General features: G+C 37.6%; 1 protein-coding gene across 1 annotated transcript in view; it reads right to left on the minus strand.

Annotated features, from left to right (window-relative positions):
• Positions 1-753: 753 nt before the first annotated feature.
• The window catches only part of LOC311121965 (butyrophilin subfamily 3 member A2-like), a gene marked incomplete at its 3' end in the record, with an annotated part of 86,541 nt that continues 60,503 nt past the window's right edge, over positions 754-26,791 (minus strand). The window contains exon 7 of the mRNA XM_084196395.1: positions 754-984. Within this exon, the coding sequence (XP_084052521.1) occupies positions 754-984 (231 nt within the window). The remainder of the gene's footprint in view (positions 985-26,791) is intronic.

Genomic DNA, 26,791 nt, shown 5'->3' on the forward strand with positions numbered 1-26,791 from the left:
ACCAGAGGTAGAGAGGTTCTTACCCAGGTGATAGACTAGATAAGGTTTATATTCCAGTGATATGTAACCAGAGGTAGAGAGGTTCTTACCCAGGTGATAGACTAGATAAGGTTTATATTCCAGTGATATGTAACCAGAGGTAGAGAGGTTCTTACCCAGGTGATAGACTAGATAAGGTTTATATTCCAGTGATATGTAACCAGAGGTAGAGAGGTTCTTACACAGGTGATAGACTAGATAAGGTTTATATTCCAGTGATATGTAACCAGAGGTAGAGAGGTTCTTACCCAGGTGATAGACTAAATAAGGTTTATATTCCAGTGATATGTAACCAGAGGTAGAGAGGTTCTTACCCAGGTGATAGACTAGATAAGGTTTATATTCCAGTGATATGTAACCAGATGTAGAGAGGTTCTTACCCAGGTGATAGACTAGATAAGGTTTATATTCCAGTGATATGTAACCAGAGGTAGAGGTTCTTACCCAGGTGATAGACTAGATAAGGTTTATATTCCAGTGATATGTAACCAGAGGTAGAGAGGTTCTTACCCAGGTGATAGACTAGATAAGGTTTATATTCCAATGATACAGTGCATTCGGAAAGTATTCAGACCCCTTTACTTTTTCCACATTTTGTTAAGTTACAGCCTTATTCTAAAATTGACTAAATTGTTTTTTGTCCCTCAAGATACACACAATACCCCATAATGAAAGAGTAAAAACATTTTTATAGTATTTATAAGAGGTTCTTACCCAGGTCTATGACAAGGTCAGGTTCCAGATCCAGTAGAATCCTGTAAAAGTTTGATTTAACCTCTTTCCCTCTTGAGTCCAGGGCCTCGTACAACAGTGTCATCTGGTCCTTGCTGGTCGTCTGGGTCTTCATGGTGTACAACTCCTCATTGAACAGCTCAAATACTATGGGCATCACATTGGTAACGCCTTGAATGATTCCATCCTTGTAGTTGTCCACAAACTTGGCACCTGGTCAGGTTAGAAAAGAGATGTAGAGTTATATACTGTAGAACAAGACAAAGTGGACATTACTAGTCAGGTTATAGAGTTATATACTGTAGAACAAGACAAAGTGGACATTACTAGTCAGGTTATAGAGTTATATACTGTAGAACAAGACAAAGTGGACATTACTAGTCAGGTTATAGAGTTATATACTGTAGAACAAGACAAAGTGGACATTACTAGTCAGGTTATAGAGTTATATACTGTAGAACAAGACAAAGTGGACATTACTAGTCAGGTTATAGAGTTATATACTGTAGAACAAGACAAAGTGGACATTACTAGTCAGGTTATAGAGTTATATACTGTAGAACAAGACAAAGTGGACATTACTAGTCAGGTTATAGAGTTATATACTGTAGAACAAGACAAAGTGGACATTACTAGTCAGGTTATAGAGTTATATACTGTAGAACAAGACAAAGTGGACATTACTAGTCAGGTTATAGAGTTATATACTGTAGAACAAGACAAAGTGGACATTACTAGCCAGGTTAGATGTAGAGTTATATACTGTAGAACAAGACAAAGTGGACATTACTAGTTATATACTGTAGAACAAGACAAAGTGGACATTACTAGTCAGGTTAGATGTAGAGTTATATACTGTAGAACAAGACAAAGTGGACATTACTAGTCAGGTTATAGAGTTATATACTGTAGAACAAGACAAAGTGGACATTACTAGTCAAGTTAGATGTAGAGTTATATAATGTAGAACAAGACAAAGTGGACATTACTAGTCAGGTTATAGAGTTATATACTGTAGAACAAGACAAAGTGGACATTACTAGTCAGGTTATATAGTTATATACTGTAGAACAAGACAAAGTGGACATTACTAGTCAGGTTATAGAGTTATATACTGTAGAACAAGACAAAGTGGACATTACTAGTCAGGTTAGACGTAGAGGTATATACTGTAGAACAAGACAAAGTGGACATTACTAGTCAGGTTATAGAGTTATATACTGTAGAAAAAGACAAAGTGGACATTACTAGTCAGGTTATAGAGTTATATACTGTAGAACAAGACAAAGTGGACATTACTAGTCAGGTTAGATGTAGAGTTATATACTGTAGAACAAGACAAAGTGGACATTACTAGTCAGGTTAGATGTAGAGTTATATACTGTAGAACAAGACAAAGTGGACATTACTAGTCAGGTTATAGAGTTATATACTGTAGAACAAGACAAAGTGGACATTACTAGTCAGGTTATAGAGGTATATACTGTAGAACAAGACAAAGTGGACATTACTAGTCAGGTTATAGAGTTATATACTGTAGAACAAGACAAAGTGGACATTACTAGTCAGGTTATAGAGTTATATACTGTAGAACAAGACAAAGTGGACATTACTAGTCAGGTTATAGAGTTATATACTGTAGAACAAGACAAAGTGGACATTACTAGTCAGGTTATAGAGTTATATACTGTAGAACAAGACAAAGTGGACATTACTAGTCAGGTTATAGAGTTATATACTGTAGAACAAGACAAAGTGGACATTACTAGTCAGGTTATAGAGTTATATACTGTAGAACAAGACAAAGTGGACATTACTAGTCAGGTTATAGAGTTATATACTGTAGAACAAGACAAAGTGGACATTACTAGTCAGGTTAAAGAGTTATATACTGTAGAACAAGACAAAGTGGACATTACTAGTCAGGTTATAGAGTTATATACTGTAGAACAAGACAAAGTGGACATTACTAGTCAGGTTATAGAGTTATATACTGTAGAACAAGACAAAGTGGACATTACTAGTCAGGTTATAGAGTTATATACTGTAGAACAAGACAAAGTGGACATTACTAGCCAGGTTAGATGTAGAGTTATATACTGTAGAACAAGACAAAGTGGACATTACTAGTTATATACTGTAGAACAAGACAAAGTGGACATTACTAGTCAGGTTAGATGTAGAGTTATATACTGTAGAACAAGACAAAGTGGACATTACTAGTCAGGTTATAGAGTTATATACTGTAGAACAAGACAAAGTGGACATTACTAGTCAAGTTAGATGTAGAGTTATATAATGTAGAACAAGACAAAGTGGACATTACTAGTCAGGTTATAGAGTTATATACTGTAGAACAAGACAAAGTGGACATTACTAGTCAGGTTATAGAGTTATATACTGTAGAACAAGACAAAGTGGACATTACTAGTCAGGTTATAGAGTTATATACTGTAGAACAAGACAAAGTGGACATTACTAGTCAGGTTAGACGTAGAGGTATATACTGTAGAACAAGACAAAGTGGACATTACTAGTCAGGTTATAGAGTTATATACTGTAGAAAAAGACAAAGTGGACATTACTAGTCAGGTTATAGAGTTATATACTGTAGAACAAGACAAAGTGGACATTACTAGTCAGGTTAGATGTAGAGTTATATACTGTAGAACAAGACAAAGTGGACATTACTAGTCAGGTTAGATGTAGAGTTATATACTGTAGAACAAGACAAAGTGGACATTACTAGTCAGGTTATAGAGTTATATACTGTAGAACAAGACAAAGTGGACATTACTAGTCAGGTTATAGAGGTATATACTGTAGAACAAGACAAAGTGGACATTACTAGTCAGGTTATAGAGTTATATACTGTAGAACAAGACAAAGTGGACATTACTAGTCAGGTTATAGAGTTATATACTGTAGAACAAGACAAAGTGGACATTACTAGTCAGGTTATAGAGTTATATACTGTAGAACAAGACAAAGTGGACATTACTAGTCAGGTTATAGAGTTATATACTGTAGAACAAGACAAAGTGGACATTACTAGTCAGGTTATAGAGTTATATACTGTAGAACAAGACAAAGTGGACATTACTAGTCAGGTTATAGAGTTATATACTGTAGAACAAGACAAAGTGGACATTACTAGTCAGGTTATAGAGTTATATACTGTAGAACAAGACAAAGTGGACATTACTAGTCAGGTTATAGAGTTATATACTGTAGAACAAGACAAAGTGGACATTACTAGTCAGGTTATAGAGTTATATACTGTAGAACAAGACAAAGTGGACATTACTAGTCAGGTTATAGAGTTATATACTGTAGAACAAGACAAAGTGGACATTACTAGCCAGGTTAGATGTAGAGTTATATACTGTAGAACAAGACAAAGTGGACATTACTAGTTATATACTGTAGAACAAGACAAAGTGGACATTACTAGTCAGGTTAGATGTAGAGTTATATACTGTAGAACAAGACAAAGTGGACATTACTAGTCAGGTTATAGAGTTATATACTGTAGAACAAGACAAAGTGGACATTACTAGTCAAGTTAGATGTAGAGTTATATAATGTAGAACAAGACAAAGTGGACATTACTAGTCAGGTTATAGAGTTATATACTGTAGAACAAGACAAAGTGGACATTACTAGTCAGGTTATAGAGTTATATACTGTAGAACAAGACAAAGTGGACATTACTAGTCAGGTTATAGAGTTATATACTGTAGAACAAGACAAAGTGGACATTTCTAGTCAGGTTAGATGTAGAGTTATATACTGTAGAACAAGACAAAGTGGACATTACTAGTCAGGTTATAGAGTTATATACTGTAGAACAAGACAAAGTGGACATTACTAGTCAGGTTAGATGTAGAGTTATATACTGTAGAACAAGACAAAGTGGACATTACTAGTCAGGTTATAGAGTTATATACTGTAGAACAAGACAAAGTGAACATTACTAGTCAGGTTAGATGTAGAGTTATATACTGTAGAACAAGACAAAGTGGACATTACTAGTCAGGTTATAGAGTTATATACTGTAGAACAAGACAAAGTGGACATTACTAGTCAGGTTATAGAGTTATATACTGTAGAACAAGACAAAGTGGACATTACTAGTCAGGTTAGACGTAGAGGTATATACTGTAGAACAAGACAAAGTGGACATTACTAGTCAGGTTATAGAGTTATATACTGTAGAAAAAGACAAAGTGGACATTACTAGTCAGGTTATAGAGTTATATACTGTAGAACAAGACAAAGTGGACATTACTAGTCAGGTTAGATGTAGAGTTATATACTGTAGAACAAGACAAAGTGGACATTACTAGTCAGGTTAGATGTAGAGTTATATACTGTAGAACAAGACAAAGTGGACATTACTAGTCAGGTTATAGAGTTATATACTGTAGAACAAGACAAAGTGGACATTACTAGTCAGGTTAGATGTAGAGTTATATACTGTAGAACAAGACAAAGTGGACATTACTAGTCAGGTTAGATGTAGAGTTATATACTGTAGAACAAGACAAAGTGGACATTACTAATCAGGTTATATAGTTATATACTGTAGAACAAGACAAAGTGGACATTACTAGTCAGGTTAGATGTAGAGTTATATACTGTAGAACAAGACAGAGTGGACATTACTAGTCAGGTTATAGAGTTATATACTGTATAACAAGACAAAGTGGACATTACTAGTCAGGTTATATAGTTATATACTGTAGAACAAGACAAAGTGGACATTACTAGTCAGGTTATAGAGTTATATACTGTAGAACAAGACAAAGTGGACATTACTAGTCAGGTTATAGAGTTATATACTGTAGAACAAGACAAAGTGGACATTACTAGTCAGGTTAGATGTAGAGTTATATACTGTAGAACAAGACAAAGTGGACATTACTAGTCAGGTTATAGAGTTATATACTGTAGAACAAGACAAAGTGGACATTACTAGTCAGGTTATAGAGTTATATACTGTAGAACAAGACAAAGTGGACATTACTAGTCAGGTTAGATGTAGAGTTATATACTGTAGAACAAGACAAAGTGGACATTACTAGTCAGGTTATAGAGTTATATACTGTAGAACAAGACAAAGTGGACATTACTAGTCAGGTTAGATGTAGAGTTATATACTGTAGAACAAGACAAAGTGGACGTTACTAGTCAGGTTATAGAGTTATATACTGTAGAACAAGACAAAGTGGACATTACTAGTCAGGTTATAGAGTTATATACTGTAGAACAAGACAATATGGACATTACTAGTCAGGTTATAGAGTTATATACTGTATAACAAGACAAAGTGGACATTACTAGTCAGGTTATAGAGTTATATACTGTAGAACAAGACAAAGTGGACATTTCTAGTCAGGTTATAGAGTTATATACTGTAGAACAAGACAAAGTGGACATTACTAGTCAGGTTATAGAGTTATATACTGTAGAACAAGACAAAGTGGACATTACTAGTCAGGTTATAGAGTTATATACTGTAGAACAAGACAAAGTGGACATTACTAGTCAGGTTATAGAGTTATATACTGTAGAACAAGACAAAGTGGACATTACTAGTCAGGTTAGATGTAGAGTTATATACTGTAGAACAAGACAAAGTGGACATTACTAGTCAGGTTATAGAGTTATATACTGTAGAACAAGACAAAGTGGACATTACTAGTCAGGTTATAGAGTTATATACTGTAGAACAAGACAAAGTGGACATTACTAGTCAGGTTATAGAGTTATATACTGTAGAACAAGACAAAGTGGACATTACTAGTCAGGTTACAGAGTTATATACTGTAGAACAAGACAAAGTGGACATTACTAGTCAGATTATAGAGTTATATACTGTAGAACAAGACAAAGTGGACATTACTAGTCAGGTTAGATGTAGAGTTATATACTGTAGAACAAGACAAAGTGGACATTACTAGTCAGGTTATAGAGTTATATACTGTAGAAAAAGACAAAGTGGACATTACTAGTCAGGTTATATAGTTATATACTGTAGAACAAGACAAAGTGGACATTACTAGTCAGGTTATAGAGTTATATACTGTAGAACAAGACAAAGTGGACATTACTAGTCAGGTTAGATGTAGAGTTATATACTGTAGAACAAGACAAAGTGGACATTACTAGTCAGGTTATAGAGTTATATACTGTAGAACAAGACAAAGTGGACATTACTAGTCAGGTTAGATGTAGAGTTATATACTGTAGAACAAGACAAAGTGGACATTACTAGTCAGGTTATAGAGTTATATACTGTAGAACAAGACAAAGTGGACATTACTAGTCAGGTTAGATGTAGAGTTATATACTGTAGAACAAGACAAAGTGGACATTACTAGTCAGGTTATAGCGTTATATACTGTAGAACAAGACAAAGTGGACATTACTAGTCAGGTTAGATGTAGAGTTATATACTGTAGAACAAGACAAAGTGGACATTACTAGTCAGGTTATAGAGTTATATACTGTAGAACAAGACAAAGTGGACATTACTAGTCAGGTTAGATGTAGAGTTATATACTGTAGAACAAGACAAAGTGGACATTACTAGTCAGGTTAGATGTAGAGTTATATACTGTAGAACAAGACAACGTGGACATTACTAGTCAGGTTATAGAGTTATATAATGTAGAACTAGACAAAGTGGACATTACTAGTCAGGTTATAGAGTTATATACTGTAGAACAAGACAAAGTGGACATTACTAGTCAGGTTATAGAGTTATATACTGTAGAACAAGACAAAGTGGACATTACTAGTCAGGTTATAGAGTTATATACTGTAGAACAAGACAAAGTGGACATTACTAGTCAGGTTATAGAGTTATATACTGTAGAACAAGACAAAGTGGACATTACTAGTCAGGTTAAATGTAGAGTTATATACTGTAGAACAAGACAAAGTGGACATTACTAGTCAGGTTATAGAGTTATATACTGTAGAAAAAGACAAAGTGGACATTACTAGTCAGGTTATATAGTTATATACTGTAGAACAAGACAAAGTGGACATTACTAGTCAGGTTATAGAGTTATATACTGTAGAACAAGACAAAGTGGACATTACTAGTCAGGTTAGATGTAGAGTTATATACTGTAGAACAAGACAAAGTGGTCATTACTAGTCAGGTTATAGAGTTATATACTGTAGAACAAGACAAAGTGGACATTACTAATCAGGTTAGATGTAGAGTTATATACTGTAGAACAAGACAAAGTGGACATTACTAGTCAGGTTATAGAGTTATATACTGTAGAACAAGACAAAGTGGACATTACTAGTCAGGTTAGATGTAGAGTTATATACTGTAGAACAATACAAAGTGGACATTACTAGTCAGGTTATAGAGTTATATACTGTAGAACAAGACAAAGTGGACATTACTAGTCAGGTTAGATGTAGAGTTATATACTGTAGAACAAGACAAAGTGGACATTACTAGTCAGGTTATAGAGTTATATACTGTAGAACAAGACAAAGTGGACATTACTAGTCATGTTAGATGTAGAGTTATATACTGTAGAACAAGACAAAGTGGACATTACTAGTCAGGTTATAGAGTTATATACTGTATAACAAGACAAAGTGGACATTACTAGTCAGGTTATAGAGTTATATACTGAAGAACAAGACAAAGTGGACATTACTAGTCAGGTTATATAGTTATATACTGTAGAACAAGACAAAGTGGACATTACTAGTCAGGTTATAGAGTTATATACTGTAGAACAAGACAAAGTGGACATTACTAGTCAGGTTAGATGTAGAGTTATATACTGTAGAACAAGACAAAGTGGACATTACTAGTCAGGTTATAGAGTTATATACTGTAGAACAAGACAAAGTGGACATTACTAGTCAGGTTAGATGTAGAGTTATATAATGTAGAACAAGACAAAGTGGACATTACTAGTCAGGTTATAGAGTTATATACTGTAGAACAAGACAAAGTGGACATTACTAGTCAGGTTATAGAGTTATATACTGTAGAACAAGACAAAGTGGACATTACTAGTCAGGTTATAGAGTTATATACTGTAAAACAAGACAAAGTGGACATTACTAGTCAGGTTATAGAGTTATATACTGTAGAACAAGACAAAGTGGACATTACTAGTCAGGTTAGATGTAGAGTTATATACTGTAGAACAAGACAAAGTGGACATTACTAGTCAGGTTATAGAGTTATATACTGTAGAACAAGACAAAGTGGACATTACTAGTCAGGTTATAGAGTTATATACTGTAGAACAAGACAAAGTGGACATTACTAGTCAGGTTATAGAGTTATATACTGTAGAACAAGACAAAGTGGACATTACTAGTCAGGTTATAGAGTTATATACTGTAGAACAAGACAAAGTGGACATTACTAGTCAGGTTATAGAGTTATATACTGTAGAACAAGACAAAGTGGACATTACTAGTCAGGTTATAGAGTTATATACTGTAGAACAAGACAAAGTGGACATTACTAGTCAGGTTATATGTAGAGTTATATATGGTAGAACAAAAAAAAGTGGACATTACTAGTCAGGTTATAGAGTTATATACTGTAGAACAAGACAAAGTGGACATTACTAGTCAGGTTATTGAGTTATATACTGTAGAACAAGACAAAGTGGACATTACTAGTCAGGTTATATAGTTATATACTGTAGAACAAGACAAAGTGGACATTACTAGTCAGGTTATAGAGTTATATACTGTAGAACAAGACAAAGTGGACATTACTAGTCAGGTTAGATGTAGAGTTATATACTGTAGAACAAGACAAAGTGGACATTACTAGTCAGGTTATAGAGTTATATACTGTAGAACAAGACAAAGTGGACATTACTAGTCAGGTTAGATGTAGAGTTATATACTGTAGAACAAGACAAAGTGGACAATACTAGTCAGGTTATAGAGTTAAATACTGTAGAACAAGACAAAGTGGACATTACTAGTCAGGTTATAGAGTTATATACTGTAGAACAAGACAAAGTGGACATTACTAGTCAGGTTAGATGTAGAGTTATATACTGTAGAACAAGACAAAGTGGACATTACTAGTCAGGTTATAGAGTTATATACTGTAGAACAAGACAAAGTGGACATTACTAGTCAGGTTATAGAGTTATATACTGTAGAACAAGACAAAGTGGACATTACTAGTCAGGTTATAGAGTTATATACTGTAGAACAAGACAAAGTGGACATTACTAGTCAGGTTATAGAGTTATATACTGTAGAACAAGACAAAGTGGACATTACTAGTCAGGTTATAGAGTTATATACTGTAGAACAAGACAAAGTGGACATTACTAGTCAGGTTATAGAGTTATATACTGTAGAACAAGACAAAGTGGACATTACTAGTCAGGTTATAGAGTTATATACTGTAGAACAAGACAAAGTGGACATTACTAGTCAGGTTATATGTAGAGTTATATACTGTAGAACAAGAAAAAGTGGACATTACTAGTCAGGTTATAGAGTTATATACTGTAGAACAAGACAAAGTGGACATTACTAGTCAGGTTATTGAGTTATATACTGTAGAACAAGACAAAGTGGACATTACTAGTCAGGTTATATAGTTATATACTGTAGAACAAGACAAAGTGGACATTACTAGTCAGGTTATAGAGTTATATACTGTAGAACAAGACAAAGTGGACATTACTAGTCAGGTTAGATGTAGAGTTATATACTGTAGAACAAGACAAAGTGGACATTACTAGTCAGGTTATAGAGTTATATACTGTAGAACAAGACAAAGTGGACATTACTAGTCAGGTTAGATGTAGAGTTATATACTGTAGAACAAGACAAAGTGGACAATACTAGTCAGGTTATAGAGTTAAATACTGTAGAACAAGACAAAGTGGACATTACTAGTCAGGTTATAGAGTTATATACTGTAGAACAAGACAAAGTGGACATTATTAGTCAGGTTATAGAGTTATATACTGTAGAACAAGACAAAGTGGACATTACTAGTCAGGTTATAGAGTTATATACTGTAGAACAAGACAATATGGACATTACTAGTCAGGTTATAGAGTTATATACTGTATAACAAGACAAAGTGGACATTACTAGTCAGGTTATAGAGTTATATACTGTAGAACAAGACAAAGTGGACATTACTAGTCAGGTTAGATGTAGAGTTATATACTGTAGAACAAGACAAAGTGGACATTACTAGTCAGGTTATAGAGTTATATACTGTAGAACAAGACAAAGTGGACATTACTAGTCAGGTTATAGAGGTATATACTGTAGAACAAGACAAAGTGGACATTACTAGTCAGGTTATAGAGTTATATACTGTAGAACAAGACAAAGTGGACATTACTAGTCAGGTTATAGAGTTATATACTGTAGAACAAGACAAAGTGGACATTACTAGTCAGGTTATAGAGGTATATACTGTAGAACAAGACAAAGTGGACATTACTAGTCAGGTTATAGAGTTATATACTGTAGAACAAGACAAAGTGGACATTACTAGTCAGGTTGTAGAGTTATATACTGTAGAACAAGACAAAGTGGACATTACTAGTCAGGTTATAGAGGTATATACTGTAGAACAAGACAAAGTGGACATTACTAGTCAGGTTAGATGTAGAGTTATATACTGTAGAACAAGACAAAGTGGACATTACTAGTCAGGTTATATAGTTATATACTGTAGAACAAGACAAAGTGGACATTACTAGTCAGGTTAGATGTAGAGTTATATACTGTAGAACAAGACAAAGTGGACATTACTAGTCAGGTTATAGAGTTATATACTGTAGAACAAGACAAAGTGGACATTACTAGTCAGGTTAGATGTAGAGTTATATACTGTAGAACAAGACAAAGTGGACATTACTAGTCAGGTTATAGAGTTATATACTGTAGAACAAGACAAAGTGGACATTACTAGTCAGGTTAGATGTAGAGTTATATACTGTAGAACAAGACAAAGTGGACATTACTAGTCAGGTTATAGAGTTATATACTGTATAACAAGACAAAGTGGACATTACTAGTCAGGTTATAGAGTTATATACTGTAGAACAAGACAATGTGGACATTTCTAGTCAGGTTATAGAGTTATATACAGTAGAACAAGACAAAGTGGACATTACTAGTCAGGTTATAGAGTTATATACTGTAGAACAAGACAAAGTGGACATTTCTAGTCAGGTTATAGAGTTATATACTGTAGAACAAGACAAAGTGGACATTACTAGTCAGGTTATAGAGTTATATACTGTAGAACAAGACAAAGTGGACATTACTAGTCAGGTTAGATGTAGAGTTATATACTGTAGAACAAGACAAAGTGGACATTACTTGTCAGGTTATAGAGTTATATACTGTAGAACAAGACAAAGTGGACATTACTAGTCAGGTTATAGAGTTATATACTGTAGAACAAGACAAAGTGGACATTACTAGTCAGGTTATAGAGTTATATACTGTAGAAAAAGACAAAGTGGACATTACTAGTCAGGTTATAGAGTTATATACTGTAGAACAAGACAAAGTGGACATTACTAGTCAGGTTATAGAGTTATATACTGTAGAACAAGACAAAGTGGACATTACTAGTCAGGTTATAGAGTTATATACTGTAGAACAAGACAAAGTGGACATTACTAGTCAGGTTATAGAGTTATATACTGTAGAACAAGACAAAGTGGACATTACTAGTCAGGTTAGATGTAGAGTTATATACTGTAGAACAAGACAAAGTGGACATTACTAGTCAGGTTATAGAGTTATATACTGTAGAACAAGACAAAGTGGACATTACTAGTCAGGATATAGAGTTATATACTGTAGAACAAGACAAAGTGGACATTACTAGTCAGGTTATAGAGTTATATACTGTAGAACAAGACAAAGTGGACATTACTAGTCAGGTTAGATATAGAGTTATATACTGTATAACAAGACAAAGTGGACATTACTAGTCAGGTTATAGAGTTATATACTGTAGAAAAAGACAAAGTGGACATTACTAGTCAGGTTATAGAGTTATATACTGTAGAACAAGACAAAGTGGACATTACTAGTCAGGTTATAGAGTTATATACTGTAGAACAAGACAAAGTGGACATTACTAGTCAGGTTATAGAGTTATATACTGTAGAACAAGACAAAGTGGACATTACTAGTCAGGTTATAGAGTTATATACTGTAGAACAAGACAAAGTGGACATTACTAGTCAGGTTAGATGTAGAGTTATATACTGTAGAACAAGACAAAGTGGACATTACTAGTCAGGTTATAGAGTTATATACTGTAGAACAAGACAAAGTGGACATTACTAGTCAGGATATAGAGTTATATACTGTAGAACAAGACAAAGTGGACATTACTAGTCAGGTTATAGAGTTATATACTGTAGAACAAGACAAAGTGGACATTACTAGTCAGGTTAGATATAGAGTTATATACTGTATAACAAGACAAAGTGGACATTACTAGTCAGGTTATAGAGTTATATACTGTATAACAAGACAAAGTGGACAATACTAGTCAGGTTAGATGTAGAGTTATATACTGTAGAACAAGACAAAGTGGACATTACTAGTCAGGTTAGATGTAGAGTTATATACTGTAGAACAAGACAAAGTGGACATTACTAGTCAGGTTATAGAGTTATATACTGTAGAACAAGACAAAGTGGACATTACTAGTCAGGTTAGATGTAGAGTTATATACTGTAGAACAAGACAAAGTGGACATTACTAGTCAGGTTATAGAGTTATATACTGTAGAACAAGACAAAGTGGACATTACTAGTCAGGTTAGATGTAGAGTTATATACTGTAGAACAAGACAAAGTGGACATTACTAGTCAGGTTATAGAGTTATATACTGTAGAACAAGACAAAGTGGACATTACTAGTCAGGTTATAGAGTTATATACTGTAGAACAAGACAAAGTGGACATTACTAGTCAGGTTATAGAGTTATATACTGTAGAACAAGACAAAGTGGACATTACTAGTCAGGTTATAGAGGTATATACTGTAGAACAAGACAAAGTGGACATTACTAGTCAGGTTATAGAGTTATATACTGTAGAACAAGACAAAGTGGACATTACTAGTCAGGTTATAGAGTTATATACTGTAGAACAAGACAAAGTGGACATTACTAGTCAGGTTATAGAGGTATATACTGTAGAACAAGACAAAGTGGACATTACTAGTCAGGTTATAGAGTTATATACTGTAGAACAAGACAAAGTGGACATTACTAGTCAGGTTGTAGAGTTATATACTGTAGAACAAGACAAAGTGGACATTACTAGTCAGGTTATAGAGGTATATACTGTAGAACAAGACAAAGTGGACATTACTAGTCAGGTTAGATGTAGAGTTATATACTGTAGAACAAGACAAAGTGGACATTACTAGTCAGGTTATATAGTTATATACTGTAGAACAAGACAAAGTGGACATTACTAGTCAGGTTAGATGTAGAGTTATATACTGTAGAACAAGACAAAGTGGACATTACTAGTCAGGTTATAGAGTTATATACTGTAGAACAAGACAAAGTGGACATTACTAGTCAGGTTAGATGTAGAGTTATATACTGTAGAACAAGACAAAGTGGACATTACTAGTCAGGTTATATAGTTATATACTGTAGAACAAGACAAAGTGGACATTACTAGTCAGGTTAGATGTAGAGTTATATACTGTAGAACAAGACAAAGTGGACATTACTAGTCAGGTTATAGAGTTATATACTGTATAACAAGACAAAGTGGACATTACTAGTCAGGTTATAGAGTTATATACTGTAGAACAAGACAATGTGGACATTTCTAGTCAGGTTATAGAGTTATATACTGTAGAACAAGACAAAGTGGACATTACTAGTCAGGTTATAGAGTTATATACTGTAGAACAAGACAAAGTGGACATTTCTAGTCAGGTTATAGAGTTATATACTGTAGAACAAGACAAAGTGGACATTACTAGTCAGGTTATAGAGTTATATACTGTAGAACAAGACAAAGTGGACATTACTAGTCAGGTTAGATGTAGAGTTATATACTGTAGAACAAGACAAAGTGGACATTACTAGTCAGGTTATAGAGTTATATACTGTAGAAAAAGACAAAGTGGACATTACTAGTCAGGTTATAGAGTTATATACTGTAGAACAAGACAAAGTGGACATTACTAGTCAGGTTAGATATAGAGTTATATACTGTATAACAAGACAAAGTGGACAATACTAGTCAGGTTAGATGTAGAGTTATATACTGTAGAACAAGACAAAGTGGACATTACTAGTCAGGTTATAGAGTTATATACTGTAGAACAAGACAAAGTGGACATTACTAGTCAGGTTAGATGTAGAGTTATATACTGTAGAACAAGACAAAGTGGACATTACTAGTCAGGTTATAGAGTTATATACTGTAGAACAAGACAAAGTGGACATTACTAGTCAGGTTATAGAGTTATATACTGTAGAACAAGACAAAGTGGACATTACTAGTCAGGTTATAGAGTTATATACTGTAGAACAAGACAAAGTGGACATTACTAGTCAGGTTATAGAGTTATATACTGTAGAACAAGACAAAGTGGACATTACTAGTCAGGTTATAGAGTTATATACTGTAGAACAAGACAAAGTGGACATTACTAGTCAGGTTATAGAGTTATATACTGTAGAACAAGACAAAGTGGACATTACTAGTCAGGTTAGATGTAGAGTTATATACTGTAGAACAAGACAAAGTGGACATTACTAGTCAGGTTATAGAGTTATATACTGTAGAACAAGACAAAGTGGACATTACTAGTCAGGTTATAGAGTTATATACTGTAGAACAAGACAAAGTGGACATTACTAGTCAGGTTATAGAGTTATATACTGTAGAACAAGACAAAGTGGACATTACTAGTCAGGTTAGATGTAGAGTTATATACTTGATAGAATAATTATTAATGACTAATTATTACACCCTGAAACTGTGTATAATGTGTTAGAATGTGTGTGTGTAGGACCAGTAAAGACTATGACATTGAGCTACTATTTAGCAATGTGAGTAAGAGTTAGACCAGACAACAAAGGACAAGGATAACTGTCTACAGGCAACTGAGAAACCAAGATAACTGAGGAATTTAGGGAGGAGAGAAACTGTAGGCTTGGAAGAGTGTGTGTGTGTGTGTGTGTGTGTATGTATGTGTGTGTGTATGCATGTGTGTGTGTGTGTATGTATGTGTGTGTGTGTGAACTGATGGTCAGGAGAGCAGTTTTAAAGTGGAAAGCTACAGCCCGCCTAAAGAGGGGAGGGATTTTTTGTATGACGTATGAGTATAAAAGATGGACTCTGAAATTGTGATGGCAGAATTCTCAATGAATAAACATTTCTGACTATGCAGACCGGGACTCTGGCCGTTACTTGATTTTGGGAGACGCACAGAGACACTGAAATAGTTTGTTAAATAATTCACGTAACAGCTTGGTCCTTCGAGACGGATTCCAATACCTGCCTCTGTCATTCCAGGTAACTCTAAAAACTGTCGACGGGCGAATGATACATTCGTAAATAGAAAGTCCTGCCCTTTGACATTAAGGGTTAAAACAGGCCAGAGGACACCTGATTAATGACAGAGACGGTGACGGAATCCAAACCTACATTGAATCTCGGCTGCAAGGAAAAGGTCGGTAGTCTTTATTCATTAATTGGGGCAGTCTGGGATTGCTCAGGGTGGGTCCGTAACGATTCACGGTAATAGGCCATTACCAAAAGAAACTACCCTGTATTCAGAGAACCTGTAGGAGATTATAGAACAGTAATGTTCAACAAATAATCCGGGATAAAGAAATACAGGGAGGGGTGTGAAGTGAAGAGAGGGTTAATATAATTGAGTAAATTTGGACGGTTAAGATCACTAGGAGAGGGAGAACCCATTTCTGTTGTATGAAACTGTCAGGAATTGTCAAGATTACATTTGAGGGGATAAGCTCCTCTGTAACGGTATGAGATAATTCTGGGGGACTAGTCAAGACTACCTATACAGGGAGGGGTGATTCCAAATGTTGTGTGAAACTGTTTTGAATTATTTGTTATATTGGCTTGTTATATAGAAGAGGAGGCTATTTAGACGGTTAAGATCACTAGAAAAGAGGGAGAACCCATTTCTGTTGTATGAGACTGTCAGAAATGGTCAAGATTACATTTGAGGGGATAAATTCCTCCGTAGAGTAGGAGATAATTCTGGGGGACTAGTCAACCTGTTGTACCTATACAGGAAGGGGTGATTCCAGGTGTGGTGTGAAACTGTTTTGAATAACTTTTTATATAGAAGAGGTGGCTAAGGGATTTTTAACAGTACCAACCATGGGAGGCAAATCCTCACAAGAGGTCCCAGAATTTACTGGGGACGAGAAATACATGGAAATTGGAGACAAACGAAATGTGTATTATGGACCTAATTGGAAAAAAAGAAAAAAAAAGAAAATGGCTTTACTGGGCGACTTGATGTAATTAAACTGGAACCCATGAATAAACAAATGCATGTAAATTGTGGAAATGATCTAAAGAAACAGAAAAGAGAGGAACAGGAGGATTCAGAGCTAAGCTCAGGAGGGAGTCAGTATGAGTCAGGAGATGAGAGAGTAGGAGGGGGCCAGTACCCACTGATAGCCTTACCTAATCTATTGGCAGGGGATGAAGGGGCCCCAGCAACCTTAGATGTTAGAGGGCAGTGGGTTTTAGGGGATGCCCAGAGGGCACTTTTGCCATGGGCCGATCACGGAGAGTATGTTGGGAAAATAACTGAATTGTGTAATAGCCTCAGAGAACATTACCATCGTCATGCAGACTTATCTAAAGCACATGAGTGTAAACAAGAGGATAGTGAGACTGTCAGCCAGTACTTAGAGAGAGTTAAAGATGTGTTTAACGCAAACAGTGGCATACCCGAACCAGACCAGAGACAGGGGAATGATACGCCCTACCATCAGCAATTAAAAATATAGTGTTCCTCAGTGGAATGAGACCAGAGATAAGCAGGACCATTACAAATACTTTGATAGGGTGGAGAAAAGCACAACATATTGACGTTAAAAAAGTATGCAGTTTACCAAGAGCTGATTTGGAGAGAAAAGGAGGAGTAAGAGAGAACTTAAGGGAGGGCCAACTCTCGGGGAGATAGTGAGGCTAGAAACAAAGGGGCAGTGTCCTGGAAATCACAGTCTGTTTTGTTTTTTTCAGTTCTGCTGGGAGTATATTTGATGATGGGGATTTGGGTTGAATGAGAGGCTAGAGACTTCATAAAATAATAATTGGAATAATAATTATATATTAACTTGCTCACCCAAACGTAGACATACGTCATGGGTGAGACAAAATTAATATAATATTGTACAAAGCCAATTTAGGGTTTCCATTAAGGAACGTCAATCACTACATTGGATATTAATACTATGGAGATAAATTCAATATATGCTGGTCAACTATGGCATGCATTTGGTGTTATTTGTAGCCTACTTAGAAAGGAAAGTTAGCTATATCTGCTGTATTCTAAACAATGACAGATTGGGGGTTTCATAAGAGGTGGCTATAATTTTAGTTGATAACAGAGGTAATTCGTTTTGAGAAATGTTGAATTGCATTGTTTAAGCAAGAATGGCATTAAATTCATGCTTTCTAGTTATGTGTATGCAAATATGTTATTCGTTTTTGGTGGTGTGTGGATAGAATTTACTAATGCCAGGATTTAGTAAACGAAGCAGAGAGATGTAGTGAGAGCAGTGGAAGAGATACCCCACCCTAAGACGGGGGTACACCAGTTCAGAAGAGATATGGAAAGGCTGCGCCAGCTTTAAGATGAATACAGGGGAACTAGAGAGGGCAGTCAGACAGAGTTAAAGGACTGGGCGGCAGTGAGAGGAAACTGGGTTCCCGGAGATGGGAATGCGCCGGTTCTAGAGTGGGCAGAAGGAGGGGCTTATGGAGATAAATTGGCACAACTCTGTGATAATCTGAGAGAATATTATCACAGACATGCCGACTTCTCCAAAGTCCACGAGTGTAAGCAGGGAGACAGTGAGACTATTAGTCAATACCTAGAGAGACTGAGATGTGTTCAATGCAAACAGTGGATTTATAAAAAAAAACACCTAGTATGATGTTTATAAAGCCTTGTTATTTTGATTTTAGGGGGTTTTCAACAGGTCAAAGGTGATAAGTCTTAAAGGAGCACACACAGTGAATTTTATGGAGTTTTTCTGTTTTCACTGAGTTTAGGGTATATATGATTTCTTATGAGAATAAATGTCATGAGGATTTAATGAACACTTGGGATAAGTAATATTTATGAAATATTTAGAATGATGATAATGTTTAGTATACTATGGGATGGAACAGTTTGTTGAATGATTTCAATTGCCTCTGAACTCTGTTTTGACTTTCTGGTGTTGTCACGATCGTCGTACGGAATAGACCAAGGCGCAGCGTGATGAACGAACATGTTTATTTATCTTTAGTGATAAATACAGACAATGAACAAAACAACAAACGACTCGTAACGTCCTAGGTAACATAGACCAATACGGAACAAGAACCCACAAACACAAAGGGAAAACAGACAGTTTAAATATGGCTCCCAATCAGAGACAACCAGCCACAGCTGACACTCGTTGCCTCTGATTGGGAGTCACTCAGGCCAACAAAGAAATAAACAAACTAGAACTCCCAACAAAGAAATACACCACATAGAATGAACACACCCTGGCTCAACATATAGAGTCCCAGAGCCAGGGTGTTACAGTACCCCCCCCCCGGACTGCGACCGCGCCTCAACTAGAGCAAAACAGGGGAGGGCTGGGTGGGCATTCCTCCTCGGCGGCGGTTCTGGCTCCGGCCTTGCCCACCTACATCTACCTTGACAGAATCACACACCACTGGTTCTACCCCGGGATCTGGAACGGGCCGGACCGGACTGGTAACACACCCAAGTACCTCTCGCCGTGCCTCTAAACCTTCTTTCCCTACTTTGACCAGTGGCCCCCGTAACCTGGTGGCCTTCTGAATACGCCCCTTTTCTGCCTCCGTCAGCCCCGTCGTCCATGCCCTGTGCCCCCCCCTAAAAATGTTTTGGGGTTGCCTCTCGCCCGTCCGACGATGACACTGCTGACGCCGCTGCTCCTCTCTCGCCAGGGCCTTAATCCTAGCCCATGGCCCTTTTCCCCCGAGCATGTCCTCCCAGGACCACACTTTGCCCACCTGGGCCATCGCCAACCTCTCCATCTCCTTTCCCGGCGCTTCCTCCCATGTCCAGTCTGCCTGCTCCTGGACACGCTGCTTGGTCCTTGTATGGTGGGTTTTTCTGAACGAACATGTTTATTTATCTTTAGTGATAAATACTGACAATGAACAAAACGACTCGTAACGTCCTAGGTAACATAGACCAATACGGAACAAGAACCCACAAACACAAAGGGAAAACAGACAGTTTAAATATGGCTCCCAATCAGAGACAACCAGCCACAGCTGACACTCATTGCCTCTGATTGGGAGTCACTCAGGCCAACATAGAAATAAACAAACTAGAACTCCCAACCTAGAAATACACCACATAGAATGAACACACCCTGGCTCAACATATAGAGTCCCAGAGCCAGGGTGTTACAGGTGTTAATTAATCATCCACACTGGTAATTCTAAAGGCATGAGAGGAGGACTTTAAGATAGTTTATTTTACCAAGTTGAGGGTAATTTATAGTACTGTGAAAAGTGTGAAGAACTTCATAATTTGGTAATAATATATATGATTCAAACCGTAAAATAACAGTAGAGAGAGAGAGAGTTTTCCCTGAATGAGGGATACCTGTTGCTAAAAGTAATCTTGGATTACTTTTATGGGATAGAAGTAAATTGAGGTATTATCAAATGTTGTCAGCAGGGTTAAAACACTTCTCTGGTCCCAGTCAGCTGTCAAAAGAGGAAGTTTCGATAGATAGAGATCTACTTATAGAGAGCCACAGTAGGGCCCCAATGAAGGAAGTTCACAGATGGGTGAAGCAAGGCGCTGTAAATAAGGAAGGAATATGGGTCAAAGACAGCTAACCAATTCTCCCGAAATTACTGTTTAGATATGCTGCAATATTGACACACGGGCAGAGCCATGTGTCAACGGGAGGGATGGATGGTAGAGCAGGTTAGGAAACACTTTGTGGCCTATGGTATAACGAATTACTAAAATAGATATATATATATATATATATATATATATATACACTGCTAAAAAAAATAAAGGGAACACTAAAATAACACATCCTAGATCTGAATGAATGAAATAATCTTATTAAATACTTTTTTCTTTACATAGTTGAATGTGCTGACAACAAAATCACACAAAAATTATCAATGGAAATCAAATTTATCAACCCATGGAGGTCTGGATTTGGAGTCACCCTCAAAATTAAAGTGGAAAACCACACTACAGGCTGATCCAACTTTGATGTAATGTCCTTAAAACAAGTCAAAATGAGGCTCAGTAGTGTGTGTGGCCTCCACGTGCCTGTATGACCTCCCTACAATGCCTGGGCATGCTCCTGATGAGGTGGCGGATGGTCTCCTGAGGGATCTCCTCCCAGAACTGGACTAAAGCATCCGCCAACTCCTGGACAGTCTGTGGTGCAACGTGGCGTTGGTGGATGGAGCGAGACATGATGTCCCAGATGTGCTCAATTGGATTCAGGTCTGGGGAACGGGCGGGCCAGTCCATAGCATCAATGCCTCCCTCTTGCAGGAACTGCTGACACACTCCAGCCACATGAGGTCTAGCATTGTCTTGCATTAGGAGGAACCCAGGGCCAACCGCACCAGCATATGGTCTCACAAGGGGTCAGAGAATCTCATCTCGGTACCTAATGGCAGTCAGGCTACCTCTGGCGAGCACATGGAGGGCTGTGCGGCCCCCCAAAGAAATGCCACCCCACACCATGACTGACCCACCGCCAAACCGGTCATGCTGGAGGATGTTGCAGGCAGCAGAACGTTCTCCACGGCGTCTCCAGACTCTGTCACGTCTGTCACATGTGATCAGTGTGAACCTGCTTTCATCTGTGAAGAGCACAGGGCACCAGTGGCGAATTTGCCAATCTTGGTGTTCTCTGGCAAATGCCAAACGTCCTGCACGGTGTTGGGCTGTAAGCACAACCCCCACCTGTGGACGTCGGGCCCTCATACCACCCTCATGGAGTCTGTTTCTGACCGTTTGAGCAGACACATGCACATTTGTGGCCTGCTGGAGGTCATTTTGCAGGGCTCTGGCAGTGCTCCTCCTGCTCCTCCTTGCACAAAGGTGGAGGAAGCGGTCCTGCTGCTGGGTTGTTGCCCTCCTACGGCCTCCTCCACGTCTCCTGATGTACTGGCCTGTCTCCTGGTAGCGCCTCCATGCTCTGGACACTACGCTGACAGACACAGCAAACCTTCTTGCCACAGCTCGCATTGATGTGCCATCCTGGATGAGCTGCACTACCTGAGCCACTTGTGTGGGTTGTAGACTCTGTCTCATGCTACCACTAGAGTGAAAGCACCGCCAGCATTCAAAAGTGACCAAAACATCAGCCAGGAAGCATAGGAACTGAGAAGTGGTCTGTGGTCACCACCTGCAGAACCACTCCTTTATTGGGGGTGTCTTGCTAATTGCCTATAATTTCCACCTGTTGTCTATTCCATTTGCACAACAGCATGTGAAATGTATTGTCAATCAGTGTTGCTTCCTAAGTGGACAGTTTGATTTCACAGAAGTGTGATTGACTTGGAGTTACATTGTGTTGTTTAAGTGTTCCCTTTATTTTTTTGAGCAGTGTATATATATATATATATATATATTTTTTTAAAGGGTTTGGAAGACCTTACAGAATGCCACAGTTGGCAGATCAGAACAGGCAGACATAGAACTAGAGAATACACTAGCAGAACACATGAGAAAATTGTTCGTTAACCGTATGTCTAAGAATTTGTGTCCTACAGGAGAATTAAAGGAGAAGGTGATTCATAGTTTATAACCTGGAGACTGGGTGTGGATCCAATCGTTGAGGAAAAAGGATTGAAAGCAGTCAGGCTGGGAGGGACCATACCAAGTCCTTTTGGTAACTGCCTTCGCTATAAGAATAGCTGAGAGAGCCACTTGGGTCCACGTTACCCACTGCAAAAAGGTAGGCCCACATACCAACACCGTTGAACACACACAGAGTTAAAGAGAAGAACTGACCCACTAGGGTTCGGGGGTAAACTCTGTTAACAAAGAAACCCTACCCCGACCTTTCATCACTGTGGGGTGTTTATAGAGGTGTGGGTATGGGGAAGTACCAGGCAGGTGGCTCAGGGACAGGATTGGGATGGCGGTTTTTGGGAGTTTGGGGGACTCTGAGCTGCATCATCGTGTTAACCATATTATGGATTAATCCAGGTCAACCTAAACAGGGAAATGATGAACAAAATAATACCAAGGCACTGATTCGATCTCGTAGAAATACTGAAACCAAGAAAGACTATTGGGGGAATGATTATTTTAATAGTTAAAGTCAGTTTATGACAAGATGGGGGATTCAAGATACCATTCGAGTTCTCCCATGAAGAGATAGGAGGTTTTAGGGGCTTTGGTAAGAAGGGGGCGTGTACAAGAAAGTTAGGTCCTAGAAGGTATGGTAAATACATTTGCACTGGGGAACGCTCATGTCCTTGGGCAAGGATGTTTAAACATACCTGAGGAACATACTATAAGAATGGAATGGACGCAGCACACCGATGGGGAATTAAACAAACCCATGATAAATGTAAAACGGGAACTGGTGATAACGGTAAAGTTAATTATTCAAGATGACATAGCAAGGAACTATTGGGCCTGTGTTGATGATTTCGGGGCAGATATATGTTTGAGGTTAATTTTTCAGGAGAGAAATGAATCTTCCACCCCCGAGACAGAACAGCAGGTAGATCTAATGTTATCACCAGAGGTACCAAAAAACTAGTCTAATACCCCTTGGAAGGCCCTCAGAAGGAATCCTAAATAGCACTAAACCACCAAGGGTAGAATATTTCCTCTTGCAGGAAATGAACCAAGGAGAAGTAGAAGGAATTTCAAATGAGAACTTTTGGGTAAGGTGGATGAACTACACAGCTAGGGCGTTGGGTCAAACTAATTGTTATGCCTGTTCAACAGGTAGGCCAACCCTTGTAACTGCACCTATGCCTCAGACCATGTTCTCTTGTGTGATAGATTTGGGATCAAACCAAACCTCACCTAATTGTTCTGATATTAAAATAACCACTCTTAAAAAGGATAATACTGAGGCACCCCAATTCACCATGACCCCCGGAGATTATCAATGTTGTAGACACCAAAGTAATGCGAATCACAGATCGAATTGGAGAAGGGTTTACAACAACGTTTTTCTGGTGGGTTACAATTGATAAAAATGTTGACTGGATTAATTACATCTACAAAGGTTCGTTAATTAGACAAGGGATGCAGTGAAGAGAATCTCAGGCCAACTATCCACCACCTCACTCATGACCTGCAGAATAGTTTGGTTCTCGAAATGCTTTTAGCAGAGAAGGGCAGATTTGCAAGATGGTGGGAGGTCATTGTTGTATGTTTATCCCCAACAATACAACCCCAGATGGTACAGTAACTAGAGCGCTGGCAGGTCTCACTGCATTAAGTAAAGAATGGGCTGAGAACTGGGGGGTGAATACATCAATGACTGGTTGGTTTGATAACATGTTTAGAAAATGGAAAGCTATTGTTGCAACTGTTCTGGGTGCAGCTATAGCTTGTATGGGTATGTTTGTTCTTTGTGGATGTTGTCTTATTCCCTGTGTCCAAGGGTTGGTGAGCAAGGCGTTGGAGATGCAGCATCACAGCAGATGGTGAGATACGGCCCAATCCCGGACTCCAACCTAAGGAATGAAGAATATGACCCACCTTGCTTGGTGGAGGACGACGACGATTCAGATAGTTTGAGACTGGATGTTTTCCTAGAACTATAAATCTCTAGTTTAAAAGTTATTGTAATGATCTTTTGTGTATTAAAGTCTTGTTTTAAGTATGATGTACTAGTTAACCGATGTTGCAGGATGTGATGAAGCAAATGTTCTTCACTATAGGCTTAGACTGTTGTTTCCAGATAGTGGGTAAACAGGTTAGGTACCATTGCTAAAGAGTAACTTTACGCTTTTAATCATGGGGTAACCCTGATGAACCTGTATTGAATGAGACAATTTTTTATGTTTTTATATGCAAATCAACTTATATGCTTCAATGTGTGTGATTCATTTCTATAACAACATATATGTTGTGAGTATGTGTGTAATATTTAGTCAAAGGGTGGATTGATAGAATAATTATTAATGACTAATTATTACACCCTGAAACTGTGTGAAATGTGTTAGAATGTGTGAGTGTAGGACCAGTAAAGACTATGACATTGAGCTACTATTTAGCAATGTGAGTAAGAGTTAGACCAGACAACAAAGGACAAGGAGAGCTGAGAAACCAAGATAACTGAGGAATTTAGGGAGTAGAGAAACTGTTAGGCTTGTGTGTGTGTGTGTGTGTGTGACATGATGGTCAGGAGAGCAGTTTTCCAGTGGAAAACTACAGCCCGCCTAAAGAGGGGAGGGATTTTTTTTCTCCATCTAATGTGTGCATATAAAAATATTGTACGACCATTTTGTTTTAGAACGTTCTCATGAATAAAGCCTGATGATTGAGAAACCAAGATAAAGAGGCCTCCCAGTTTAGGGAGGAGAGAAACTGTTAGGCTTGGAAGAGTGTGTGTGTGTATGTATGTGTGTGTGTGTGAACTGATGGTCAGGAGAGCAGTTTTAAAGTGGAAAACTACAGCCCGCCTAAAGAGGGGAGGGATTTTTTGTATGACGTATGAGTATAAAAGATGGACTCTGAAATTGTGATGGCAGAATTCTCAATGAATAAACATTTCTGACTATGCAGACTCTGTCCGTTTCTTGATTTTGGGAGACGCACAGAGACACTGAAATAGTTTGTTAAATAATTCACATAACAATACTGTATAACAAGACAAAGTGGACATTACTAGTCAGGTTATAGAGTTATATACTGTATAACAAGACAAAGTGGACATTACTAGTCAGGTTATAGAGTTATATACTGTAGAACAAGACAAAGTGGACATTACTAGTCAGGTTAGATGTAGAGTTATATACTGTAGAACAAGACAAAGTGGACATTACTAGTCAGGTTATAGAGTTATATACTGTAGAACAAGACAAAGTGGACATTACTAGTCAGGTTAGATGTAGAGTTATATGCTGTAGAACAAGACAACATGGACATTACTAGTCAGGTTATAGAGTTATATACTGTAGAACAAGACAAAGTGGACATTACTAGTCAGGTTAGATATAGAGTTACATTTGAAGTCGGAAGTTTACATACACATAATCTGGTTTCCGAGCTGGTCATGGGTGCACCTCCGCCGCGATCGATAAAAGACAGTACTGTGCAGCCGTCTTCATCGACCTGGCCAAGGCTTTCGACTCTGTCAATCACCGCATTCTTATTGGCACACTAAATAGCCTTGGTTTCTCAAATGACTGCCTCGCCTGGTTCACCAACTACTTCTCAGATAGAGTTCAATGTGTCAAATCGGAGGGCCTGTTGTCTGGACCTCTGGCAGTCTCTATGGGGGTGCTACAGGGTTCAATTCTCGGGCCGACTCTATTCTATGTGTATATCAATGATGTCGCTCTTGCTGCTGGTGACTCTAAGATCCACCTCTACGCAGACGACACCATTTTGTATACATCTGGCCCTTCATTGGACACTGTGTTAACAAACCTCCAAACGAGCTTCAATGCCATACAACACTCCTTCCGTAGCCTCCAACTGCTCTTAAACGCTAGTAAAACTAAATGCATGCTCTTCAATCGAACACTGCTTGCACCCG

Source organism: Coregonus lavaretus (assembly GCF_964263955.1).
Source record: "Coregonus lavaretus genome assembly, contig: HAP1_SCAFFOLD_1871, whole genome shotgun sequence".
Classification (NCBI taxonomy): Eukaryota; Metazoa; Chordata; class Actinopteri; order Salmoniformes; family Salmonidae; genus Coregonus; species Coregonus lavaretus.